The 23971-nt window shown below is 42.4% G+C and overlaps 1 protein-coding gene across 1 annotated transcript; it reads left to right on the top strand.

Annotated features, from left to right (window-relative positions):
• The first annotated feature begins 11290 nt into the window (after window positions 1–11290).
• On the top strand, window positions 11291–18639 carry LOC6033044. The gene is made up of 6 exons (XM_038262925.1): window positions 11291–11474; window positions 11536–14125; window positions 14182–16077; window positions 16133–16347; window positions 16403–17893; window positions 17951–18639. The coding sequence occupies exons 1-6, from the start codon at window positions 11421–11423 to the stop codon at window positions 18302–18304; spliced, it is 6600 nt and encodes a 2199-aa protein (XP_038118853.1). The 5' UTR covers window positions 11291–11420; the 3' UTR covers window positions 18305–18639.
• Window positions 18640–23971: the final 5332 nt, after the last annotated feature.

Below are 23971 nucleotides of genomic sequence, written 5' to 3'. Positions count from 1 at the left end.
TTGATTATAAACGCGGGAAAATACATTTTAACTGGTTTTCAGTTGATTAAACTTCAATTTTCATTAACATTTTGAAGTTTTTCGAAAAAATATTGTTTTTGCCCCCTGATTATTCAGATCAACTTTGGAATTTCCCCTGGGGGGGAATTTTGCCATTGTGGAGGGGGGGGGGGGTGGGGTGGAGGGTGGAATGAGGGTTCAATAGAAATTCAATGTCTTAAATCATTATCTGCACATTCATAGCAACTTTCAGTTTCTTTGATTGAATTTTGACATTTCTTGAAACAATAAAATGGTTTTTTTATATTTCTCAAAAATATGTATTTTATGTGATTTTTTTGTGACAGATTTTTTTTGCTGGTTTCGGTGAGATTTTTGTACACTTTTTAACAACAACATTTTTTTTGAAAAATAATAGAAAATTGAAAAAAAAAGTTTTTCAAATATTATTTAAAATTGTTTGAATTCTTCACACTTTTGAGAGTAATCTGTCTTCTGCCGCAGATAATTATTATTTTATTTAATATTTGTACATATTTTATAATTGTATTTATTTATTGCAATTTTAACGAAAAGTAGCCTGGAATATTGGATTTTCATGTTCATAAAAAAAATGTTCAAATAAACAAACAATCAACCAAACCCAAACCTGCGTTGTCTGTAGGTTTTTTTTAGGGGGGGGGGGGAATTAAGTTCTTGCAAATCAGTCAAGGGGGAATGGATCGCAAAAGGTTGAGAAACACTGAAATAACTAAAATTTTCTGCAAAATTTAGCCCGCTGCAAATATTTTCAAAAGTTTTCATCTCCCTTTTCGAAAAGGCAAAAAAGGTAAATATTAAATTATCTGTAACCAATTCTTAAAAAATCAGGGTTGCAGAGTAAACTACAAAATTTGCTAAACAAATATAAAAAAAGATGGATATTGTGCTCTTTTTTTCTTTTTTCACCGACAAGATAAATTCCATGATTTTTACACTGGATAGACAGATTAAACAATGCCAAATTTCACGGGATTTCGCGGAAATCATCAAATTTCACGAATTTCACACTGTCCACGAAATCGTGAAAAATCACTAACCCTACTAATAATGATTTTTTTTTCAATAAGAGCAATTCTCTACAAAAATGGTACGTAAATATTCAAACACCTGTTCTGATCAATTTGGTGTCTTCGGCAAAGTTGTAGGTATTGTTGAAGACTATTGAGAAAAAAATAGGTACACGGAAAAAATTGCCGATATTTTAATTAACTTTTTTTTCATGAAAAACTCAATTTCCCAAAAAATACATATTTTTTGTGATTTTTTATATGTTTAAGGGGACGAAATTCCGCAGCTTTTGAGCCATAGAGAAGTATGGTAATAAAAATTGTCGCCGAGTTATGATTTTTTGAAAAAAAAAATTAATTTTTGAAAAAAATCTAAATGAAATAAATATGGCCTAGTTTTTTTATGTAAAATTGAATTCAGCCTTTAAAAAATATTTTTTTCAATAGTGTGCAAACATGGGCACTAATTTTAAAATATGAATAACTGCGACTATTAAAAAAAAATACCTGGAAATAGCTATAACTTGAAAACGGTGTAAAAAAACGAAACTATTGGCACTACGCCCCCCGGGGCATGGCCTTCCTCTAACGTGGGATTTCTGCTCCAGCGCCTCTGACGAGACAGGAGAAACCGGGACCGACGTTTTACTTCACCATCCGATAGAAGCTCAGTGGATAAGGCGGGAATCGAACCCGCGTCTCATAGCATCATCGGGATCGGCAGCCGAAGCCGCTACCCCTGCGCCACGAGACCCAAAAAAACGGTGTACTTTATCTAAATTTCACTTAAGTATATATTGATTGCAAATTTGATTTTACATCGAAAAAAGAAGTTGAACATTTTTTGCGACCTGATATTTCGATTGTTTGAAAAAATCGATATTGATTCAAAAATTCATAATTCGGTCAAAGATTTTTTGCCCGTTCTGGAAATTTCTGGAAAGATCGCATTTGATGTCCCCTAAAACATATTAGAAAATAAAAAAAAAATGTGTTTTTTTGCAAAATAAAGTTTTAGTGACAGAAAGTAAAATTAAAAATAACCAAATTTTTTTTCGGTGTAGTCCATATCTACAACCTACAACTTTGCCGAAGACACCAAATCGATAAAAAAAATCCTTCAATAGACACAGATTTTTGAATTTTCATACATCATTTTTGTATGGACAGATGCAAAATGGCATCTTTGGGCATAACGGAGGCACCAACAAAGTTCCAGCCGGATTCAAAAATACAAAAAAAAAATCGAATGAACGAAATCTCACAGAATTAATCAATAGTTAAGAAGATTACTATTACATTATTTTGAAACTAATGACTTTGGTCAGTTATCAAGGACGGCTAGCTCAGTCCTTTCCAGGACAAAAGACCATCAACTCAAAGGTAGTCGTAGACCAAAGCTACTGACTACTCATCACTCAGGGTCGGCACGAACTACTAGGCGGATTCAGGTAAATACGGATAGGGTAATAAAAATCACAGAACCACACTTTTCAAAATAAAACGTATAATTTATTGAAGACGTGTATTTGTGTGTGGGTGTGGGCGTGTAAAGCACTTTGGGACAACGTACCGTACTGCTGCAGCAAGTCCTCCGACTGAACGCCTTCGGCGTTCTCCTCTACGATGGCCGGTCACAGGAGCGCCCTCGACTGTGCCGCCGGAACTCCCAGGTGGGGGGGGGTTCGTTGCAGCCAAATGACGGTTGATGGCTGGTGCTGCTGAACCGGAACTCTTGAGCTGCTGGGCTGGGTTACGCAGAGGTAGGCCAAGCGGGCGTTGCTGGTCCTACTTACGTCAGACGCCTTCCCTCAGTGGCGTATTCGGCGGACCCGGCACCTGGCCGATCTGGTCCCACCGAGAGGGGAAATCTCCTTGGTGGTTATGGCGCCCCGCGCCAGAGATGCTGATGGTCCTATTACTGTTAGGTGCAGGCAACGGCTCCTCCGCGCTTATAGGCCTGGACCGACCGAAACCCGTACGTCGTCGAGTCGAGCGGACTGGTGACTTCCGCCAAGCACTTCCACTTCCGGAAGGCCAAGGTGTGAACAGCACAAAGGACGGCACTGTCACTTGTCGATCTCGACTGATCGCACGGACGTCTGTCTAATCAAAGAGCAAAAGAGGCCGATCTTCGGGATCGGCGAGCCAGGTCGACTTCTCCCTCCTATTTTCCCTGGAGGGAAAAACCACCATTTTCCATCCCACCCATTGTGTGCCGTCTCGACGCGACGCCGCCAAGAACGGTCTTATTCGCAGCGGTACGAAAATCCCTTCGCTGCTTTGTAGGGTGTGATGTTGTGTGTTGGGGAATTAAATTAAAAAGTGAAGGTTCGTTCAAGAATTGTAACCAACGGTTACAATTTTTATACTCTTTGAAGTTAATTTCTCGTTATAGTTTATATGAAATTACAATAATACTTCTGACTTAAAAGGTATTTTCAGATGGCTAATGTTTTGACAAATATTTTGAAAAGAGTAGGGTTAAAGTCACTATTTTCAAAGTAGGTCGCCAAACTCATAACTAGAACCCTCCCACATGCCTTCCCCCATAAGCGCCACCATCCAAGCAGGCAGTCCTCAACAAAAAACCTTCACTGAAATTCCCTTCATCAACTCCGTCAACACAGCCGTCGTCCTCGTCCATGTCCCCTACACCAAGTGCCATCTGTTACTAACCCGGGTAGGCAACTCTACGCATTCAGCCCTTTAAAAATGTTAAACTTTGTCACACTCGCCGCCCCCTTCTGGTAGAGAACCGTTTCTGCCTGTTGGTGTGGTGCATCGTACACTTCAGACCAGACTTCAGGACGACGACATCCCTCTGCTATGTGTTTTGAAAACTAAAGCATCCTGTTGGGACAGGATAGGGCATGCGTCGTACACAGTTGCATACATGCCGGGGTAGTACCAATACCAACGCACGTTTGCAGGACCTACCTTGCTCCTTGGCACGCACACCGGCTTACTTTGATGACTGGGATGCTGGCAGGAAATCCCAGTGAATATCTTCCGAAACTGTCAACCCGTATGGTTTTGTCGTTTAAACTAGTTTCTTGACTGATGAACTAGCTCTTAATTTGACAGCGCATTATTTACTGCAACGGCCACAGATGCATTTCGTACAGAGGCTCACACAATGCAACTCGCCAAATCGGGATCAACCAATTACGACAATTCGCTAACACATTCATTTTCGTCGATGCCACAATTGCACAAACTTTTCATTTAATAACACTGCACAAAAACAAAAAATCTCCCCAAAAAACAAACACACACACACACACAAACAGACAAAAATCGTGTCACTTTCACGTCGTCTTCGTCACGGCCAAAAAGTTGAGCCCAATTATTGGCTCTATTCGCGGCGGCGGCTTATCACTACTATCGGAGCAGCCAGCCAACTCCGGTCTGCGGGGTGTTTGGATCGATCGGAGCAAACGTACAAACTGCTGAGCCGGTTTCCCCGCGTACAGATGGGACCAATATTGCACCGAGAGACTCTGCTCTTGTTTTGCTCTCTGTTGAACTTGTTGGAGAGAGGAAAGTGAGGAAACAAGAAAGAGAGAGAGAGAGTGCAATGTGCACATGGCACGCTTTGAGGATTTTGGCTCTCCTTAGTTCTAGATAGAACAGAAGGGAGAGAAAGTGTTTTTGGGCCGACAGTTGTTTGTCTGTACGATTGTCTGTGCGGCAAAATAGGGAGTGAAATTCTGTTTTGTGGTGAATGTATGCGGTGAAAATGAAAAAGAAACTGTTACCACTAGGGGTGAAAAACGAGTGTGGAAATAAATAACAAAATCATGCTAAATACCTAAAAACGTAAATTTATATTTCGCCACATAATAATTGAGCAGTTCTCTTAGATTTCAGTCATTCGGTTTTGCCTTCCTCACGTTACTGAGGAAAGGCTATAAAATCACTCGAAAAATGAACTTCTCAATTAAACCTCCTAGGCCCACCTTCATGTATACCTATCGACTCATCATTCTGAGCAAATGTCTGTGTCTGTGCAAATGTCACTCGATTATCTCGACATTGGCTGACCGATTTTGTCCATTTTGGCGTCATTCGATCCGTCTTGGGGTCCCATAAGTCGCTATTGAAAATTATGCAGTTTAGTTAAGTACTTCAAAAGTTATGCTAAAAAAACGATTTTAACAAAACTCCGGAAGATTGTAAAAAGGGTGGTTTTTGTAAGAAACCCCGTCATGCTATACATTTTCAGAAAGGTATCTAAAATACCTTTCCAACGCGTCCAAGACATTGAAAATTTGACAAATCTATCAAAAGTTATAAGCACTTACGTGTTATTTATACTCCTTTTCTAGGCCGGATCTCAAATATGTTGATTAAAACGTTGACCGGATCTCTCATGCGACCTATCAATGGATAGATAACGTCATGATTCGAATTCCCGGACGCTTCGAAACCCGGACACCTCATCTTGTTTTATCAATTATTTGGATATAAGTTCGCATTATGAATGTCAAAACTGTGTTATTTGATGAATTCTAACATCAACTTTCATTTGAAGTTTGTGTGAACGCTGTAGTTAATGTCAAAACAGTTAAAAAAAATAAAATTATAAGATTACCAAAAATGCGAAACATTTCACGTGAAATATTTCATAGGCGTCCGAAGCACCGGGAAGGCAAAGCAGAAATTTATCGTTTTGATTTCCTGAAATTCAAGCAAATTTTTATATAAAATATCGATTGTTTTGATGTTAACAGCTTATTTGAGACCTAAAGAATGCCATTGACTAACATTTCAGTCCAAATTTGTGCGATTCATTAGCAAAAACGAGTGTCCGGAATTCGAAGCAAAAGTGTCCGGATTTCGAATCAGCCTCTATCAGTGTCCGGGATTCGAAGCACAACAAGTCATTTTAATTTTCAAATTCTGACGAAAAATTGTTTGAAAAGACATATTTTGCATGCGTTCTCTTAAAACTGACTGTTTATACTTCATCCTGATGATATTTCTTCAATTCCAACTTATTACATGTTATTTTGTCAGCTATAACAAAAATGATATGCTACTAAGTGTCCGGATTTCGAATCATGACGTTATTCAAGCTTTCCAATGCGTCCAAAACATTGAACATCTGACAACCCTATCAAAAGTTATAAGCACTTAAGTGTTATTTTCGCACTTTTAAGAGGCCGGATCTCAGATATTTTGATAAAAATGCTGTCCGAATCTCTCATGCGACCTATCGTTGGATAGATATTCAAAAGAGCTTTCCAACGCGTCCAAAACATTGAACATCTGACAACCCTATCAAAAGTTATAAGCACTTAAGTGTTATTTACGCACTTTTTGCTTTTTGCATAGCACCCTTTAAATGTGAGGAAGGCGCCAACCAGCTAAGGGTGGATTAAGTAACGTTTTTTTTGTATTTTTTAATCCAACTGAAACTTTTTTGGTGCCTTCGGTATGCAGAAGGAAAAGGACTACACTGAAAAAAATGATAAACGGTAAAAAAAATATATTTTTTAGTTAACATTTTTACACTAAAACTTGATTTGCAAAAAACCACTAATTTTTTTTTTTATATGTTTTAGGGGACATCAAAACTCAACTTTTCAGAAATTTCCAGGTTGTGCAAAAAAATCGTTGACCGAGTTATGATTTTTTTAATCGAAACTGATTTTTTTTAAATCGAAATATTGGTCGCAAAAATGTTTCAACTTAATTTTCCGATGTAAAATCAAATTAGCAATCAAAAAGTTAAAGCCATTTATAGGTAACTTTTTTGAGAAAAGTCGAAGTTTTTAATTTTTTTTAATTAGTGCACATGTTTGGCCACTTTTGAAAAAAAAAAATTAAAAGCTGGGAAAATTCTCTATATTTTGCTTTTTTAACTTTGTTGATACGACCCATAGTTGCTAAGATATTGCCATGCAAAGGTTAAAAAACATGAAAATTGATGTTTTCTAAGTCTCACCCAAACAACCCACCATTTTCTAATGTCGATATCTCAGTAACTAATGGTCCAATTTCCGAATTTGAAACATTCGTGAAATTTTCCGATCTTTTCCAAAACAATATTTTCAAAATTTTTAAATCAAGACTAACATTTCAAAAGGACGTAATATTCAGCTGATCTGTCAATAACGGAGACGCAGCTCATTGACAGTCAACCATGCTTATGCTCATACTCAAATAAAAATAAAATTCATTCAAGTGTAATATATTTTGCACCTCATGACGTTTAAAGATACTACAAGGCATTCATTACATTTAAGTTTCATTAATCATTTAAAAAGCTTCAGTTATTCCCAACGGCCCGAAGTTTCAATTCCCATCGCATCAACAGCAGGACGATTTCCAGCCAGAAATACCGTCACTAGAAGGGACACAACCCGACTCATGCGCACTAACCATCACTTCGTGTCAAATTGAAAGGAGCAAAAGCGAGGAAAACCATCCTTCCGCAATGCATTCCTTGGAAATCCTCCTCTTACAAGGGTGTAACAAATCATTCGTCACAACAATGTGTAAACCCTTTTGCCACACACGGTGGATTCTTTTGAAACCCAATCGTCCCCCTACTGTTTTAATCTCTTCCAGGAAAACTTCTCAACCCATCGTCATAAATGTCCCGTTTTTACGATGGGGGGAAAATCCAGGTCTGCATTTTCCTCAATCCTTTCGTGCTGGCATGTCAAGAAGCCACCACCACCTCATCAAGTGTTTACCAACCCCTCGCCCCCACCTGGCCTCACACCGGAATCCTTAATCCTTGACTCCTTCTTCGGTCTTCGGTTGGTCCTTATGAAAAACAACACTGCCGAACTGGCGGGGGTTGGGCAGAAAAAAATATTGATCGAATTCCGTCTGGCTAGCGAGGGACACGAAATCGGAGGATGACACTCCGTGATGGTCTTTTCGGAAAAAGGATTTCTACTTTTAGAAGGCGATGGTCACGCACAGCTTTGGTTCAACGGATTGGCACCTTCGTTGTCGAAGTGGGTGGTTCCTGTCAACCGTTTTTCTTGGTAGACAAGCGAATCCTTTGTTCTCAAGCTGTTATCATTGATAAGCGATTCTCTCCCATTTATAACTGAAAACATTACCTTGCTGCAATTCGTTCGTATCGTTAATCCGCTATCCAATCGGCTAAACACTAATCACTTCAAATCTCCCCCAAAATAACCGCCCCTTTTCACATTTTCTGCAAAATTTTCACGCAAAAAAATTTGCAATCACACCCATGAACGGAGACGACGGAGTAAACAAAAACACGACCGACGCGCGTCGCACCCGAGAGAGAACTGTCAAAATTTGCAGCCGCGGAAAAAAACGAAAAAGGCGTCCTTTTACGCTCTCGCTCTCTCTCGCGTGGAGGTCTCTCTTGGTGGAAAATCATGGGAGAGCGAAAATTTAATAGGGATGTCTAGGGGAAAACAAATATCAAGTTGTATTCTCGATTTCATTGGTAGGTTTTCAAACGAGCACTTACAATGAACTCAAATTGATGAGCGATGAACTCAAATGCATTTAAAATGACACAAACAGGAATCAGGGAGTAGGAAGTAGGACACGAATGTCAAGAAAATGAAGGAATTCGATGATAAATGGGAGAGAATTGAGCGAAAAGAGACCGGAAATGGTAATTTTTCTCTCAATTCTCTCTCGTTTTGCACAAACGATGAACGTTTTGATCGAACGATGATCATTTTGCTTCGTGCATGTTTGAAAAGATCTGAGTGAAACGGATAATATTGTTGTAAATAAGTTACTTGGCCACTTCTCTACGAAATCGGCTTAGTGATTATCACGCTCAAAATCTGCAAATATCACGGGGATCTTAATTTAAAAACAACAAATTTCACGCAAATTTCGCGGAACGTAAAAATGCTAAAATAACCTTGAAAAACATGTGTTAAAAATACAAAAACTGCTTTTTATGGTTTTTAATATAATATTATTCAAAAAAAATCAAATCAAATCAAATTATTCGCTCTACAGTATTGCCTTGTCGTTCTCGAATGCGAGATTCCTACTCGAATCTAGGTGTCCGAAAGATTGATTGTTGAGGCAATTGCAAACCTCTTTTTACACCTTAGCTTCCATCCACCCCGGGATTCGAACTGACGACCTTTGGATTGTTAGTCCAACTGCCTACCAGCGACTCCACCGAGGCGCAGGACCCAGGGAGACGACTCCTACACCTGGACTGAGCTAACGACCTAACTCTTTAGGTTAGACCGGGACCAACATTTACTTCCCTGTCCGACGGAAGACGTGATCAGACAAATCTCGTCTCAAAATTTGCCACCGGAACCTTCTGGGATCAAACCCAGGCCGACTGGGTGAGAGGCAACCACGCTTACCCCTACACCACGTTCCCGGCTATAATTTTATTCAATAACATTCAAAAAATCACAAAGTTTGAACAAAAACAGAACAAAACTATTCCTAGTTTTCAAAAAGTTTCAAGTGTTTTATGGATGATCTCTATACTTTCCCAGTACATATATTTGTTTGAGATTTCATCTCCCTTTTCAAAAACTAAAATAAAAATGAAAAAGGTGCCTTCGGTATGCCCAAAGAAGCCATTGTGCGTCATTAGTTAGTGTCCCTATAATTTTCCATACAAATTTGGCAGCTGTCCATACATAAACGATGTATGAAAACTCAAATATCTGTATCTTTGGAAGGAATTTTTTGATCGATTTGGTGTCTTCGGCAAAGTTGCAGGTATGGATACGGACTACACTGAAAAAAAAGATGACTTTTCATTTTATCTTGAATAAGCAGCATGAATCTTCTCATTCTTTTAAAACTTAAACATCAAACTTGATGATTCCGAGAATATGATTTTTATATTGACTGATTTTTTGTTGTTACAATTTTATGTTAATGTATATTTTTCTTACAAAATTAATATCACGATTTTCAATCAAATAAAAAAACGGATAAAATGAATTTTAGCAGGCTTTATGTTATGCTTTTTAAGCATTGATTTGAGCAAATTAATAAATTTTACAGGATTTCACGATGAGAAAAAATAGGTACACGGATTTTTATTCCGATTTTTAAATTTCCTTATTTTTATTTTTTATTTCCCGTATTTTTTATTTTCGAGATATTTTTATATATTTAAGGGGACCAACAACTTTTGAGCCATAGATTAGAGGTAAGGTCAAAAGTTCTGCGGCTGAGTTATGAATTTTTGAAAAAATAGTAATCTTCAAAATTTCATAAAAATTTTTTTTACCAATTTTTAATTTAAAATTGAAATTGCAATCGAAAAGCACTTAACAGATTTTTTGATAAAGGCCCAATTTTCAAGATAAAGCCAGTGAAAGTTTCATTTTAGCGTTTAGCATTTTAGCATTCTAAAGTTTTGTTGTATAGGTCCTATAAATATATTTAAAAAAAGAAACAATAGTTTATAGGACCTTCTCGAAAAAAAACTCTTGATTTGCCGTTTTTCGATTTTTAAAAATAATTAACATGAGTTCTAAAAACTTGTTTTTTTCAATTGTTCAGAAAATTTTCTATAAAATTGTCTAAAAGAAAATTGAAAAACCTAAAATCGAGTAACTACCATTTCATTTTGCCCTGCGTAAAAAAAACGATTTCAAGCCTAATTTTCAATTATTCGATGACAAAATGTATCACATAATCTTTAAAGTATGGAGACAGTTCTGTGCAAAAATTTAAAAATACCGGAATTTAGAAAAATGTATTTTTGAAATATAATTTATTTCCAAGAATAATTCCTAAAAAAAGTGTTCGTATTTAACGAATGGCCACCTCTAACAATGTTTTTCTTTTTAAAGTAATAATATTTGTTGCCACCTGTTCAGTAATATAAACTCTAATTTTTTTTTATGCAGGGAGGGAGACAAAACATTAAAATAGAATTAAAATTTGATATTTAATAAATAGTGTCTTGATTTTTTTTTTCAGGAACTTGAAATAATGATTGTTTTAACAATGTTGCTCTTTATTTACTTTGAAATTAATTTTTTAGCTGCAATTGCAACAAACTACGTCAAAACAGCAATTTTTATAAGAGTTTCAGAACAAACTTAAAATTTGTTAACACAATTCAATTTTTAATTATAAATTTTATTGCAAACGATTGGAAACAGTTTTCCTTTATCAGATTTTGTACCCGTCCCTTTTTTCTTTTTATAATAATGCCCAAAAATATCCCCAATTTGGCCGTCATTTCCCATCGTCCGATCACAGCTCGCGATAAGTTTCCTTTACCCAGTATCCAGTGCTCATCTATTGTCCAGTCAATCTTGCAACCTAGCTGTACCAGCTTGATCCCCATCGGTTGGCCTTCCTTTGTTCTCCCTTGACCTTGCTCGCGACCCATCAGAAAAGCGGCATGACTCCACAATGAACACGTTGATCGTACTAATTTTAACGGTTGCTTCTGTGGCGATATTTGAGGTAATTTATTGTAAAATTTGTGAAACTGTAAAATTTTTAAGGAGGACCTTTGATTTTACAGCACCCGCATCGAACAGTCGTGCACGCCGTTCGGCCTAGAGTCCAAGCTGCGCGGGGTCCCAACAACCCTCAGAATGCGGCGGCGGCACGCAGTTTGGCTCAGGAGATCCAATCGAAGCCCGGGGACAACAAAGGGGCGCTGAAGGTTCTTCGCGAGCAATTGCTGCAGTCCACCCACCACAAGCAGGACGAAATGGTCCAGATGGTTCGGGACAGCCAGATGCACAACGCACTGCACGAAGCGATCGACGAGAAGATCGTCGACCAGAGCTTCATCCGGACGCTGGCGTCGGTTGGGGAACCGCCATTGATCAAGGACTACACCCGGGACATGCTGCTGGTGAACACGATCAAGGAGGACGTGAACTTTACGTTCGGGGAGAATGTGTTTGCGTGGAAGACGCTGGAGCACAAGAACAAGGATCATCACGTGATTGTGGGGTTTAGCCGCGAGAAGATCGTCATTCTGTACGAGCACTTTGGTGAGTACTCGCTGGAGCAGGAGATCGCTATGGTTACGGTACCGACGGCGTTTGAGGTGATTACCGTCTGGGACAGTACGGACGACACGGCGGTGAGTTGCTTGGTCGTGGCTACCGAACAGATTCTGGTGTGGTACACCATGCGATCAAAGACCAACTTTGCGCTGACGGAGGAGTGGCGATGGCCGGTGTACAAGACGACGACGCTGATCAAGCACATTCGCCAGAAGGACACCGACATGCTGCTGATGGTTGGAACTCACCCGAACGCCCAGCAATCAGTCTCGGCGACGCTGTACGAGTTCAACTTCGAGCGGCAACAGTTTTGGCTTATGCAGATGCTCGATCTGGACTTTCCCTGTCGATCAATTGGTGTTGTCAACGACGGTAACGAATATCTGGTTGCGATCCCCCAGAATGACACCGCTCGCATCTATTCGCTGAAAACGGGACAAAAATACCGCGGAAAATTTGATCTGATCGCTAACTTTACCTCGGAAGACGTCAACGCGGTCGGGGCATTCCAAATTGGACGCTACCTGTACATCGCGATCGGCGGGAAGTCTCCCCAAATTCTGCGCTACATCAACGGTAACTTCACTTCGCAGAACATCCCGGCGGAGGCCTTCGAAACGGTGGAAGCGTTCTTTGTGATCCCAACCCGGACCTATCGTGACGACATGATCTTGCTGGTTCAGCACAAAATGACCTTCTCGACGCACGAGCTTCAACGGCTGGAGATCTTGGTGTGGAACGGGGAGTCCTTTGACATCCGCAGCAATATTCCGTGCTACGTGGAGAATGACATCACTGGGAATGAAGTTTCGTGCATGTTGGATCTGTACCGGGCGTCGGGTATTGTCGGGTCGACCATCATCCAACGCGGCAACCAGGTGTCGATGATCATTCCCAGGTATCAAGCTCACTCCAGTCTGTTTCACTTGAATGTCGGTATGCTTTCCGGATCGCATCCAATCACGCAGAAGATCCAGGAGATGCGCGATACCATAGACGCTTTTACCAAAATCATTCAGAACCAGGACTCGGTGATCATGCAAGCTATGGAACTAATCGCCGAAGCGGGTCAACTCGACAAGAAGTTGGTAACGTTCGAGAACTGCTCGTTTGACACAATCCAGTCTAACGTAGCCGTGCTGCACGCCAACTTCCGGTGGCCAGAGAGTGGGATCAACATCGGAAATGCCACCTGGAAGTACGAGGACACCGCGATCGACGTCCCAGCGATCGCTCAAGCGATAGAGTATGAAAGGTCTCAGCTGGTACAGCTGGAACACCAGCTCAAGTTCACCGTCCGTCGCAACAACGATAGTTTCTCGTTGGACCTGGAACAACCACTGCGCGTGCACGGGAAGGTGGAGATCGGAGGTTCGCTAGTCACGGATGACTTATATGTCCGGCGATTGGAAGAGGAACCCTTCACGATTCGGAACCCGAGACAGACGGAGGATTCGCTGAAGGAATTGCACGTCAAAGACCTCAAGGTGCGCTATCTGAACTTTGATAACCTGAACGGAGTTCCAGCTACCGAGCTGGTCTTCAACACTGGAGACAAGATCGAGTTGACGGACAAACTGGTGATCGATCAATCGTTGACAGCGGACAATATCATCCTTCCGAAAGGTGGAACTGTGAACGGAGTCGACCTCAGCGAGTCAACCATCTACTTCAACTGCAAGAATCGTCGCTGGCCAGAGCTGCACTTTGAGCACCTTGAGGTAGCCGAAAACGTTGCCGTGCAGGACACGATCAACGGGCTCAAGCTGGACGTGAATCAGTTCCGGTCGGCAATCCGCGAAGCGAGCGCTGAAAAGCCCGATGTACTGGTCACGGACAATCTCGTCCTGGACGGCAGCGTGTACTTCGAAACCATCAACGGGATACCGTGGATGGACTTTATCCAGCGAATCGTGCTGAAGAATCGACCGAACCGGCTGCGCGAGCTGCGCATCGATGGTAGTCTGATCCTGGAGCACCCCAACACGACAGTGTATCATTTGAACGAGTTGGCATTCCCAAGTGATTACCTGTTGTCCAGCAGCCCTCGAGAGGCCATCGTCACCGGGTACAAGCACTTTGTCAACACAACGCGTAAGTATCTTCGTAGAGTTGCTTCGATATCTCAATAACTTGAAATTTCCCCTAAGACATAAACATCCTGGACATCGACCAAACCGTCAACGGCATCGACCTGAAAGAGATCGTAACGCTGCAGGACGACCAGCACATTCCCGGCAACGTAACGTTCGCCGAACTGCACGTGTCCGAGCGGCTCGAGGTGAAGGGAGCGGTCCGCGGCAAGCACATCGACGAGTTCCTGGACAATCCGACCTTGCTTCAGACGACACTGGTGAAGGCGGCCTGTCAGTTCAAGCGGCTGCACGTTGACGGACCGGTAATCGTGAAGGGCTCGCTGAACGGGGGTGACGAGCTGGACGCGGTGCTGGCGGACGTGGTGTACGACACGGAGCACAACGTTGAGATCGCGGCTACGAAGCGGATTCAGTCGGCGGAGTTCTTGGGCAAGGTCACGCTGGAATCGCGCATGATCAACGAGTTCCGGCTTGAGGAGTTTGTGACGCGGAGCACGGAGCAGGAGTTTGACGTGTCGGAGATTGTTGGGGATGTGTTTTTCCAAGATCTGACCGTGGGTGGGTTGTTTGACGGGATTAACGTGACCGAGCTGGACTTGAACTCGATCAAGTTGTTCGGGGATCAGTACACGGAGGCGTCGTTGGTGTTCAAGAACCCGCCGGACGCACCCTTCCCGGATATTGACGTCAGAGAGTTGAGGGTCGAGAAAACGTTGAATTCTAAGGCGCGATCGCAGTACTTGGACATTGAGCAGGAAGAAATTGTTCTAACCGGGGACATCGTGGTCAATCATCTCGATGTGAAGCACCTGGAGCTAGTCCGATCTCCGATGGACGGTCCGTCCAAAACGATCGGTAACGTACACTTGCCGACGTTCGACGACTTGCGATTCAGCTTGACACGCCCGCAGCAAATCTTGGCCCCGTTCTTGATCGACAAACTGTTCGTCAATGGCCAACTTCTGACCACCAGCATAAACGGGCACGACTTACGCAGCTTGAAAGCGGATTTGGAAAAGTTGGACAACTTCAAGAATCACCTGCTGATGGGCCACATCCCGATTGAGAATTTGTACATTGGAGGTGACCTGCAGGTGAACATGTTGAACGATGTGAACTTTGACGGCCTGCTGCAGGAGGTCATCTGGTTAGACCGAACGAACCGGATTCCGGGCACGGTGCACTTCTTGGACCCGCTGATCGTCAAGGAGAACCTAACGGTTCGTGGGCTGGTGAACGACGTGGTGTTCAACGAATTTCTATCCGATTTGGTGCTGAAAACCGACGAAGTGGCGGAGTTCTACGCGCCCAAGGTGTTCGTCAACGGGCTGGTCGTCGAGGGTAACGTCACAACCGAGAGCATCAACAACATTCTCGTTAGCGACCTGGCTTTGAAGAACCAAACGGTCTACCTGCGCGGCGATGTGGAAATCGTCGGCGACGTGTACGTGAATCATCTGCTGGTGGACGAAAGCCTGAATGGAGAACCGATGCGCAACCTGCTCGACCGCTACAGGTACGACAGCGCGCGGGACGTGCACGTGGTCAAGGGTGATCTGTACTTCCAGCATGCCGCGATCAAGACGTTGAACGTGCAGGGATCGCTGAATCAAATCCCCGACGTTGACGCCTTCCTGGCGTCGTTGATTCGGAAAGATCAGGACTACAACTTCACCAAGCCGATGGAGTTTAAGAACGAGGTGATTTTCGAGAAGGGAGTGACGATCGGGACTTTGAACGGAGCTGACATCTCGAATGTCCAGAATGAAATTGTGAGGATCAATGACCCGAATCCGGTCGAACTGTACGCCGAGGTGGTGTTTAAGGACGAGGTTCGTGTGGAATATCTGAAGGTTCAAGGGGATCTTATCGCACCGAACGTCAACGGTATCAATCCGGATAGCTGGTTGAAGAAGGGAATCATGACCAATCAGAACGCGGAGATCTTTGGTAGGTTTGTCGTAGTCTGATCAAGAGATTTATACTAATTTGTTTAAACTTCCAGCCAAGGTCGTCTTCGAACCGGGAACGTTCATAGCGGAACACATCAACGCGCAGTTCTTGAACGGGCTACCAACGGCCGATATAATCACACTGACGACTCCGCAAACCATTAAGGCGCCCGTGTTCCTGAACGAGATCACGATCACCCAACCTATGGACGTGGCTGGATTGATCAACGGAGTCAACTTCATGTACGAACGGCAGAACACGTTGATGGTGAGTGTTGGAAACACCAATTGAAGAATCGTTTCATGACCCTCGATCGTTTCAGACCTACGGTAACCAGCACATCCGCGTCCCGACGATCTTCAACTCGGTACGGGTGCTAAACTCGCTCACCCTACCGCCGATCATCAACGGACGGCCGTTCGGGAAGCCTGTTCTGCTGGGTCCCCAAATGACCATCGAGTCGCCCATCTCGTTCCGCAAGCTGCGCGTCAAGTCACTCGTCACCGAGGACATGCTTTCGGGCGTTGACTTCGACGCCTGGTACCACAACAGTCTGTGGACGGCCGGACGGGAGCATCAGCTGATTGAGGGGCCGGTGATTGCAAGAAACGTTAGGTTCGGGGCGGATGTTGAGGGGAATGGAAAGATCAACGGGGTTGACATTAAAGAAGTGATCCAACGGATGAAGGCGGCCAAACAGAACGTCGAGGATCAGCTGCTGGACTACCGGGCCGAGCTGCGATCGATGTGTTCGACGGCGAAGAAATTGGTGGGGTCGAGTCAGAAGCAGGTTTACTACTTTAAGTACTTTGTGCAGCGGCAGGTCATCAACGGTGGAGAGGCTATTGAGTCGTTCCATTTCTTCGATCATTTGGGCTATCACTTCTTGGCGATCAACGTTGGGTGCGAGAGTCAGTTCTACCAGTGGGATCCGGTTGGACGGGTGTTTGTTCCGATGTTCAAGTTTTACACCGGGGTGGTGGAGGAGTGGCAAACGGTGGTCAACGGGGATCGCGGGGTTTATCTGGTGACGCGATCGTCGAGCGAAATCACCAAGTGTAAAATTTTGGGCGTTGGCGTGTGGCTGTTCAGCGCCGTTCAACTGAGGCTGGTTTGGAACGCTGCGGAACCGGAACTGGTGCAAGCGATCGGATCGGATCCTTCCAAGCCGGACAGCTTCTACGTGCTGAAGGGGGGCAAGATGTACGAGTACACCGTTGATGGAAACGTGGTAGAGCAGTGGAACCTTCCAATGAGCGAAACGGGTTACAAATTTGTGCCGAACGATGTTGGACTGGGACTTGCCGTTAGTGACGGTAAGATGTTGGTTGTACTGACCAGTGTCAACCGATCGTCAACTGCTAGACCTAAGCGATCCCCAGATGAACTGATTCAAATGGCCCTGTTTTCCTCGCAATCCATGTACGATCGCATCGCGTCGAAGAACCTCACCTCGGAACAAGTTGGCGCGGCGTTCCCCGCTCAATGGGAGACGACCGAAGTGATCGAGGCGGACGATCTTCAACCAATGCCCCATCCCGATAGGCTAATCAACGACACTTTGGTGCACGTCAACGTTGGCGATGAATCACCCGTTCGATCGCTGCAAGACGAAGTCTCGCTCCCGGAGGCTACAATCGCGCGGGAGATCCCACTCGGTGGTATATTCACGGCTGAAAACCTCAACTTCCCGGAGTATTCGCGCGGTGAAATGATCGCGTTCCGCGCCGGACCTCACGATCGCAAGCGTAACTTGGTAGCGGTGTCCACCGTGGTAGACTCGGTTATCCACGGCAATAACGACGTCATCAAGGTAAGATCGCTAAGCAACCTTCTAACATTTTAACTCAACCCAACTCCCTACTCGCAGATCTTCGTGGACATCCAGACGGGACTGCTGTACCAGGTGCTGCACTGCCACCGGCCGTCGCAGCTGACCTCGCTCGAGCTGCGTGACGAGACGATTCTGGTTTTCCTGGAGGATCGCCGCAACGTCCAGGTGTACATCTACCGGGGCATGCTGGGCTTCGTCAAGCTGACCAGCTTCCACCTGGCGGCGCCGGTCGTCCAGATGAGGGCCGTTTCGTTGCCGCAGCCTTCGCTGCTCAAGTGTCGATCGCACTACCTGGCGATCGCTACCGCAGGTCACGAGTTGGTGTTTCTGAAGGCCAAAACGCAGGGCGACTGCGGACTTGAGGTGGACGTGGATTGCACGTTGGATTAGTGTTTCTTCTTTTTCTTTATGCTGTTGTTAGCGTACAATGTGTCCAAATTGTATAAGTTTTGTTGGTAATACATGCAAAAAAAAATTTGAAATTTTTAAGAATTTTGAATTGATTGCTCGACTTTATTCTACATTTATATTAAAAATCCATTCACATTTTTCGAATAACACATCAAAACGAAACAAGGGCCGCTGGTGCGTCCGGTTGGGGAGCATCTTCGGGACCGTGGTCACATGATTCCTCGGTGACGGCCGGTTCGGTCGCCGGGGGCTCGACTGGAGCGTCAGTTCCGGCCGGCGGTGCCGGCTCAGGAGCAACGTCCTCTTCCTGGCCGGCGTGAGGAGCTGATGGAGTTTGAAAGTATTTAAAAGTGTATTCTAGTTATAAAATTAAATAATGATTATCTTACCAGCAGTAGCCAGAGCGGCCAGGCAGCAAACAACCAGCAGGACGAGTGTGAGTTTCATGTTGAAAGATTTTTCAAAATGTTTTCAGAACTTTACTGGAAGATTAGATCTGTGGGACTGATGCTGAGTGGACACTGTCAGCAGGTTTTTATACTGAACCCAGATAGTCACACTGACACGAAGAGTATAGATTTAATCGTTCTTACTCATATCAACCGAGGCACAGTAATTCAACCAATTCAACTGTTGATAGAGTATTGTTTCGGTTAATTGTTCAAGCTCAAGATTAGAAAAGCTGACCTACCAGGTGTATTTATTTTCTTTGTTTTTAAGCTTTTTTTATTTTAATTGGTATTTTTGCTTATTTTAGCGTGACATACTTGTATGACGCCTAAGAATCTGACACCTGACAATGATCCGACACATGTAACGCCACCTTTTGGTTGAATTTTGAAACTGTTGCTTTTCCCCATACATTTTTTGCGAATTTTCCCATACAAACTTCAACGATAACCGAATTAGCTCAAATTGGCACAATTTCACATTTTTGCCTCAAGAATCGAACTACGGTTATTTCTTGAGATTTCCCAAAAAAAATTAGTTTTCCTTTTCACTGTCTATACAAAAATGGAGAGTAAATATTCGAAAATCTTTATCTTTTGAAGCAATTTCCTGATCGCTTTGGTGTTTTCGACAAAGTTTTTAGTATTGATGGCGACTGTTCAGAGAAAAATTAAAATGGAAAAAAAATCCAATATTTTTTTTTCGCAAAAACTCAATATCCCAAACCCCGTGTGTTTTATTTATTGATTTTTTGTATATGTTTTAACTCCAACTTTTGAGCCATGGACAAGTACGGACAAATTGTTTGCCGCCGATTTAAAAAGACTTGTATTTCGGAAAATTAGAAGCTTTACTAATTTTTTTTGGCTGCAATTTTTAATGTAAAATCAAATTTGCAATCGAAAAGTATTTCACAGTTTTTTTTTAAATAAAGTGTACCTTTTTGTTGGTTGTGCTATTAGAGCAAAATAGTTCGGAGTTTTTTTTTCTTAACTTATTTTTATTAGGTCCTTTTAGGTGCTGTGACCAGGTTGGGACCGAGGATCAGTAAAACAATATATAATAACAAAAAAAACTCCTTAAATTCCATACTTGGAGATCATGTAACTGACGAGGGTTACTTGGTCCAAGCGGGTCTTGCAGGTCTTGAACCTACCGATGTACTCGGAGAAAATCCCCCACAGCTCAGCCGAACTGTAGAGTACCTCCCCGGCTTTCTTCTCCGTGGCTCCACCGTCTCGGGGGCCACCTTGGCTGCTTCCTGCGGGACGAGGGCGATACTTGGATTTTCCGTCCGGAACTGCGTAAACGCCGGAACTGCTGGACCCTGCTTCTCCGCCTTCCTTGCCGGCGGTTTCGGTTTCGACGCCTGCTGGCGCCTCCGGATGATGTCCGCACGCTTAGGGCAGCTGCGGTCCGTGGCTTCGTGGGCTCCAGAGCAGTTGGCACACCGCTTCGGCTCGGCTTCTTGGACTTTGCACTCGTCCGTCTTGTGGGGACCCCCACAGTTGTTGCACCTGCCTTTCAGGTGTCAGTTCCTGGTTCCATGACCCAGCTGCAAGCAGTTCCTGCACTGGGTCACGTTCGGCCGCTTGTTCCGGTAGGCCTCCCACCGGATGATAGTGTTTGTCACAAATTTCATTGCAAAAGAGCTTCTTCAGATTGGTGTATCCCTTGGGGAAGACCACAATGTACGGAGTTTCGTCCACGGTGGACTTTTCCTTCCGCTTGATGGCATGCACCTCCAGCGCGTCCAGCTTGGGATCCCTCTTCAGAAGGTACTTGACCTCGTCCGGTTTCAGTTCATCAGGAAAACCACGAAGAACCACCCGATGACTTCGTTCGCTCCGCCGATCGTGGGAGTAGAATTCCACTTTCTTCTTCTTGAGTAGCTCTTGCAACTTGTCAAAATCTTTGACAGAGAAGCAGGTCACCTTGGTTCCAAATCGCCGAGGCGTCCCCTCCTCCTGCTGGGCTGGCATTGTTGTTGTTTTTGTTATCCGCTAGCGGGCTGAACTTGTTGTTGTTGAGCAGGGTCTTCTCAACTTTTTCTCCTTCGATGCCGATTCCAGTGACCTCGCTGGACTTCTTCCGCTTCCGATTTCCGCAGACGGGACGAAAATCTTCCTCCTCGGAGGATTCCTCCACCTCCATCTGTCAAAAACTTCCAAGCACGCGAGATGACAACACGAGCAAAACACGTCTAACTTGTCGCTGGCTGGCGACTGAGTGTGAAAAGGTCGTATGATAATTTAAAATTCCGTTTTGAAGGCGTCTGGACCAAATGCCTATGTCTTAAAAAATGTTTAATCTGATTCCTCGGGAAATCATCATGTTTCTTTTTAAACGCTCAGTTTTTTCAAATTTTAGAATTTCAGTTTAACACACCGTAAACCGGGGTGACATTGTTAGGAATATTTCCCAACTGGTAAGGTTTTTCTCAAAACTACTATTTTTAAAACATGTTTTAAGGTATGCCACACAAGGTCCATGCACTATTTTTGGAAAAAAAAAGTTTTTTCAATAGTTTTCGAAAAAATACTTGCGTTGAAAATTGTTATTTTGAATTCCGGAAGTCATAGTTTTTCTTGTTTAAATCAGATTTAAAGTGTTCAAATTTTATTTTTACGTCAAATGTACCATCAGGAAGAGTACATTTTTTTTTAAAGAAAAAACTATATGGATAAAAAAATGTTTAAGATAACTTAGTTTATAAGCTTTTAAACAAAATACATATAAATTTTGGGTAAAATTGCTAAAATACAGAGCTATGCCTGAAATTTGTTAAAACAAGTTTTGTTTATAAAAATATCGATTCATATTGCAACTGAATTCGCAGCACGAATCAAATGTTTTGACAGTTTACTTGAAATTTGTTCTAGTGAAAATGCCTACAAAGGAGATTTTTTCAAATTATGTTTCAAAAACACATAAGAGCAATTCCAGCTCAAAACAGGAATTTTTAGGTACTTTTTTCTCGACCCTCACCGATTTCAATGAAACTTTGTAGACATGTTATCCTACGCTTATGTAAGCCACTTTTGTGTATATGGAGCCAGTTTCACTCGATAATGACATTTGAGAAGGGCGCAAGTGTTTTAAATATTTTTGTAATTCGGAATTTAAATATTTCTGTATCTCGAAGCCGTTGCATCGTATCAAAATTTGACGGACTTTCCGAAAAAATACACTGAAAGCAATATTAGCATTATTTTTTTTAAATTGATATTTTGTGAAAATTTTAGTGCTTACAATAAAAACGTAAACGTAGCGAAAATCATTATAATATTTGTGGTAGTTTGAATATAAATTGAAAAAATAAATATTTTAAACAAACTGAAAATTTGCACTAAAAAATGTAATGCAGTCGTCATTTGGCTCGTTTGATACGCAAATTTATTTAAAAAAAAATCACAACAAATATAAAGTACAAATATTTTTTAAAGTTACTGTCACCCGCCTCCTCCCCTCGCCCTTCAATCGGCCCGAAAAATGAGAGGGCAAAAAAATAATTTTCTAAAAACTTCAATGTTTCAATAAAAATTCCAGTGCCATCAGTTCAAATGAATTTAAAATGCGTTCTTCTGTATTTAGAACCATTTTAAGCAAGTTTGGGTTTATTCAAAAATGTGTTGAGTTTTTGTATATTTTCGATGTACAGTACCGGAAAAAGGATTTTCACTCAAATTTTTGTTTTCTTCAAATCTTACATTTTTTGAATACTAATGTTTGCAAAACAAGTTAACCAGTGTAAAATGCATTTTTAAACACTTTTTTAATTCATGTGTAAGACATTGGCTTGTTATTTAAATTTCTCTATTTTTGCCTTCCTCACTAAGGTAAGGCTATAATCCTGCTCTAAAAATGAACTTTGTATAAAAACGTCTGACCCATCGTTGGTTAGGTAATCAAAAGACCTTTCCAACGAGTCCAAAACATTGAAAATCTGGCAACCCTGTCTCGAGATATGCCCACTTAATTGATATTGATGTACTTTTTTGAAGCCGGATCTCACTTAAATGTATGTAAACTTGGTCCGGATCCACCATCTGACCCATCGTTGGTTAGGTTATCAAAAGATCTTTCCAACGAGTCCAAAACATTGAAAATCTGGCAACCCTGTCTCGAGATATGTACACTTAAGTGACATTTATGTACTTTTTGGAAGCTGGATCTAATTTAAATGTATGTAAACTATGTCCGGATCCACCATCCGACCCATCGTTGGTTAGGTTATCAAAAGATCTTTCCAACAAGTTCAAAACTAACTTAATCCACCTATGTGGTTGGTGCCTTCCTCACTCTTTTCCAACAATGGGTGATATGTGATATGATGGGTTTGGACACAAATTTCGTCTAATTTCGTTAAGTTCCGGAATACAAAAAAAAACACATATCACTCAAGGGCTCATAAGTTGCATCATAAGTGGTCAGAACTCGAGATAGGGTTGCCAGATCTTCAATGTTTTAAACTCGGCCTTTCAATTACCTTACCAACGATGGGTCGGATGATGGATCCGGACATTGTTTACATACATTTAAGTGAGATCCGGCTACAAAAAAGTGCATAAATATCACTTAAGTGGTCAGAACTCGAGACAAGGTTGCCAGATCTTCAATATTTTAGACTCTTTGAAAAGGTCTTTCAATTACCCAACCAACGATGGGTTGGATGATGGATCCAGACATTGTTTACATACATTTAAGTGAGATCCAGCTACAAAAAAGTGCATAAATATCACTTAAGTGGTCAGAACTCGAGACAGGGTTGCCAGATTATCAATGTTGTAGGCTCGTTGGTAAGGTCTTTTGACTACCTAACCAACGATGGGTCGGATGATGGATCCGGACATTGTTTACCTACATTTAAGTGAGATCCAGCTACAAAAAAAGTGCATAAATATCACTTAAGTGGTCAGAACTCGAGACAGGGTTGCCAGATTATCAATGTTGTAGGCTCGTTGGTAAGGTCTTTTGACTACCTAACCAACGATGGGTCGGATAATGGATCCGGACATTGTTTACATACATTTAAGTGAGATCCGGCTACAAAAAAAGTGCATAAAATTAACTTAAGTGGTCAGAACTCGAGACAGGGTTGCCAGATTATCAATGTTTTAGACTCGTTGGAATGGACTTTCTATTACCTTACCAACGATGGGTCGGATGATGGATCCGGACATTGTTTACATACAT

Source organism: Culex quinquefasciatus, chromosome 3 (genome assembly GCF_015732765.1).
Source record: "Culex quinquefasciatus strain JHB chromosome 3, VPISU_Cqui_1.0_pri_paternal, whole genome shotgun sequence".
NCBI classification, from domain to species: Eukaryota; Metazoa; Arthropoda; class Insecta; order Diptera; family Culicidae; genus Culex; species Culex quinquefasciatus.
The sequence above is the reverse complement of the archived record's forward strand: the minus strand, read 5'-3'. Positions and strand labels throughout refer to the sequence as shown.

Bases quoted from the DNA above. Each gene is read 5' to 3' on its own strand.
- LOC6033044 (XM_038262925.1), top strand. From the start codon at position 11,421: ATGAACACGTTGATCGTACTAATTTTAACGGTTGCTTCTGTGGCGATA. The intron at 16,078-16,132 runs GTAGGTTTGTCG...TTAAACTTCCAG, and splicing joins TCAGAACGCGGAGATCTTTG to CCAAGGTCGTCTTCGAACCG. The intron at 17,894-17,950 runs GTAAGATCGCTA...CCCTACTCGCAG, and splicing joins GCAATAACGACGTCATCAAG to ATCTTCGTGGACATCCAGAC.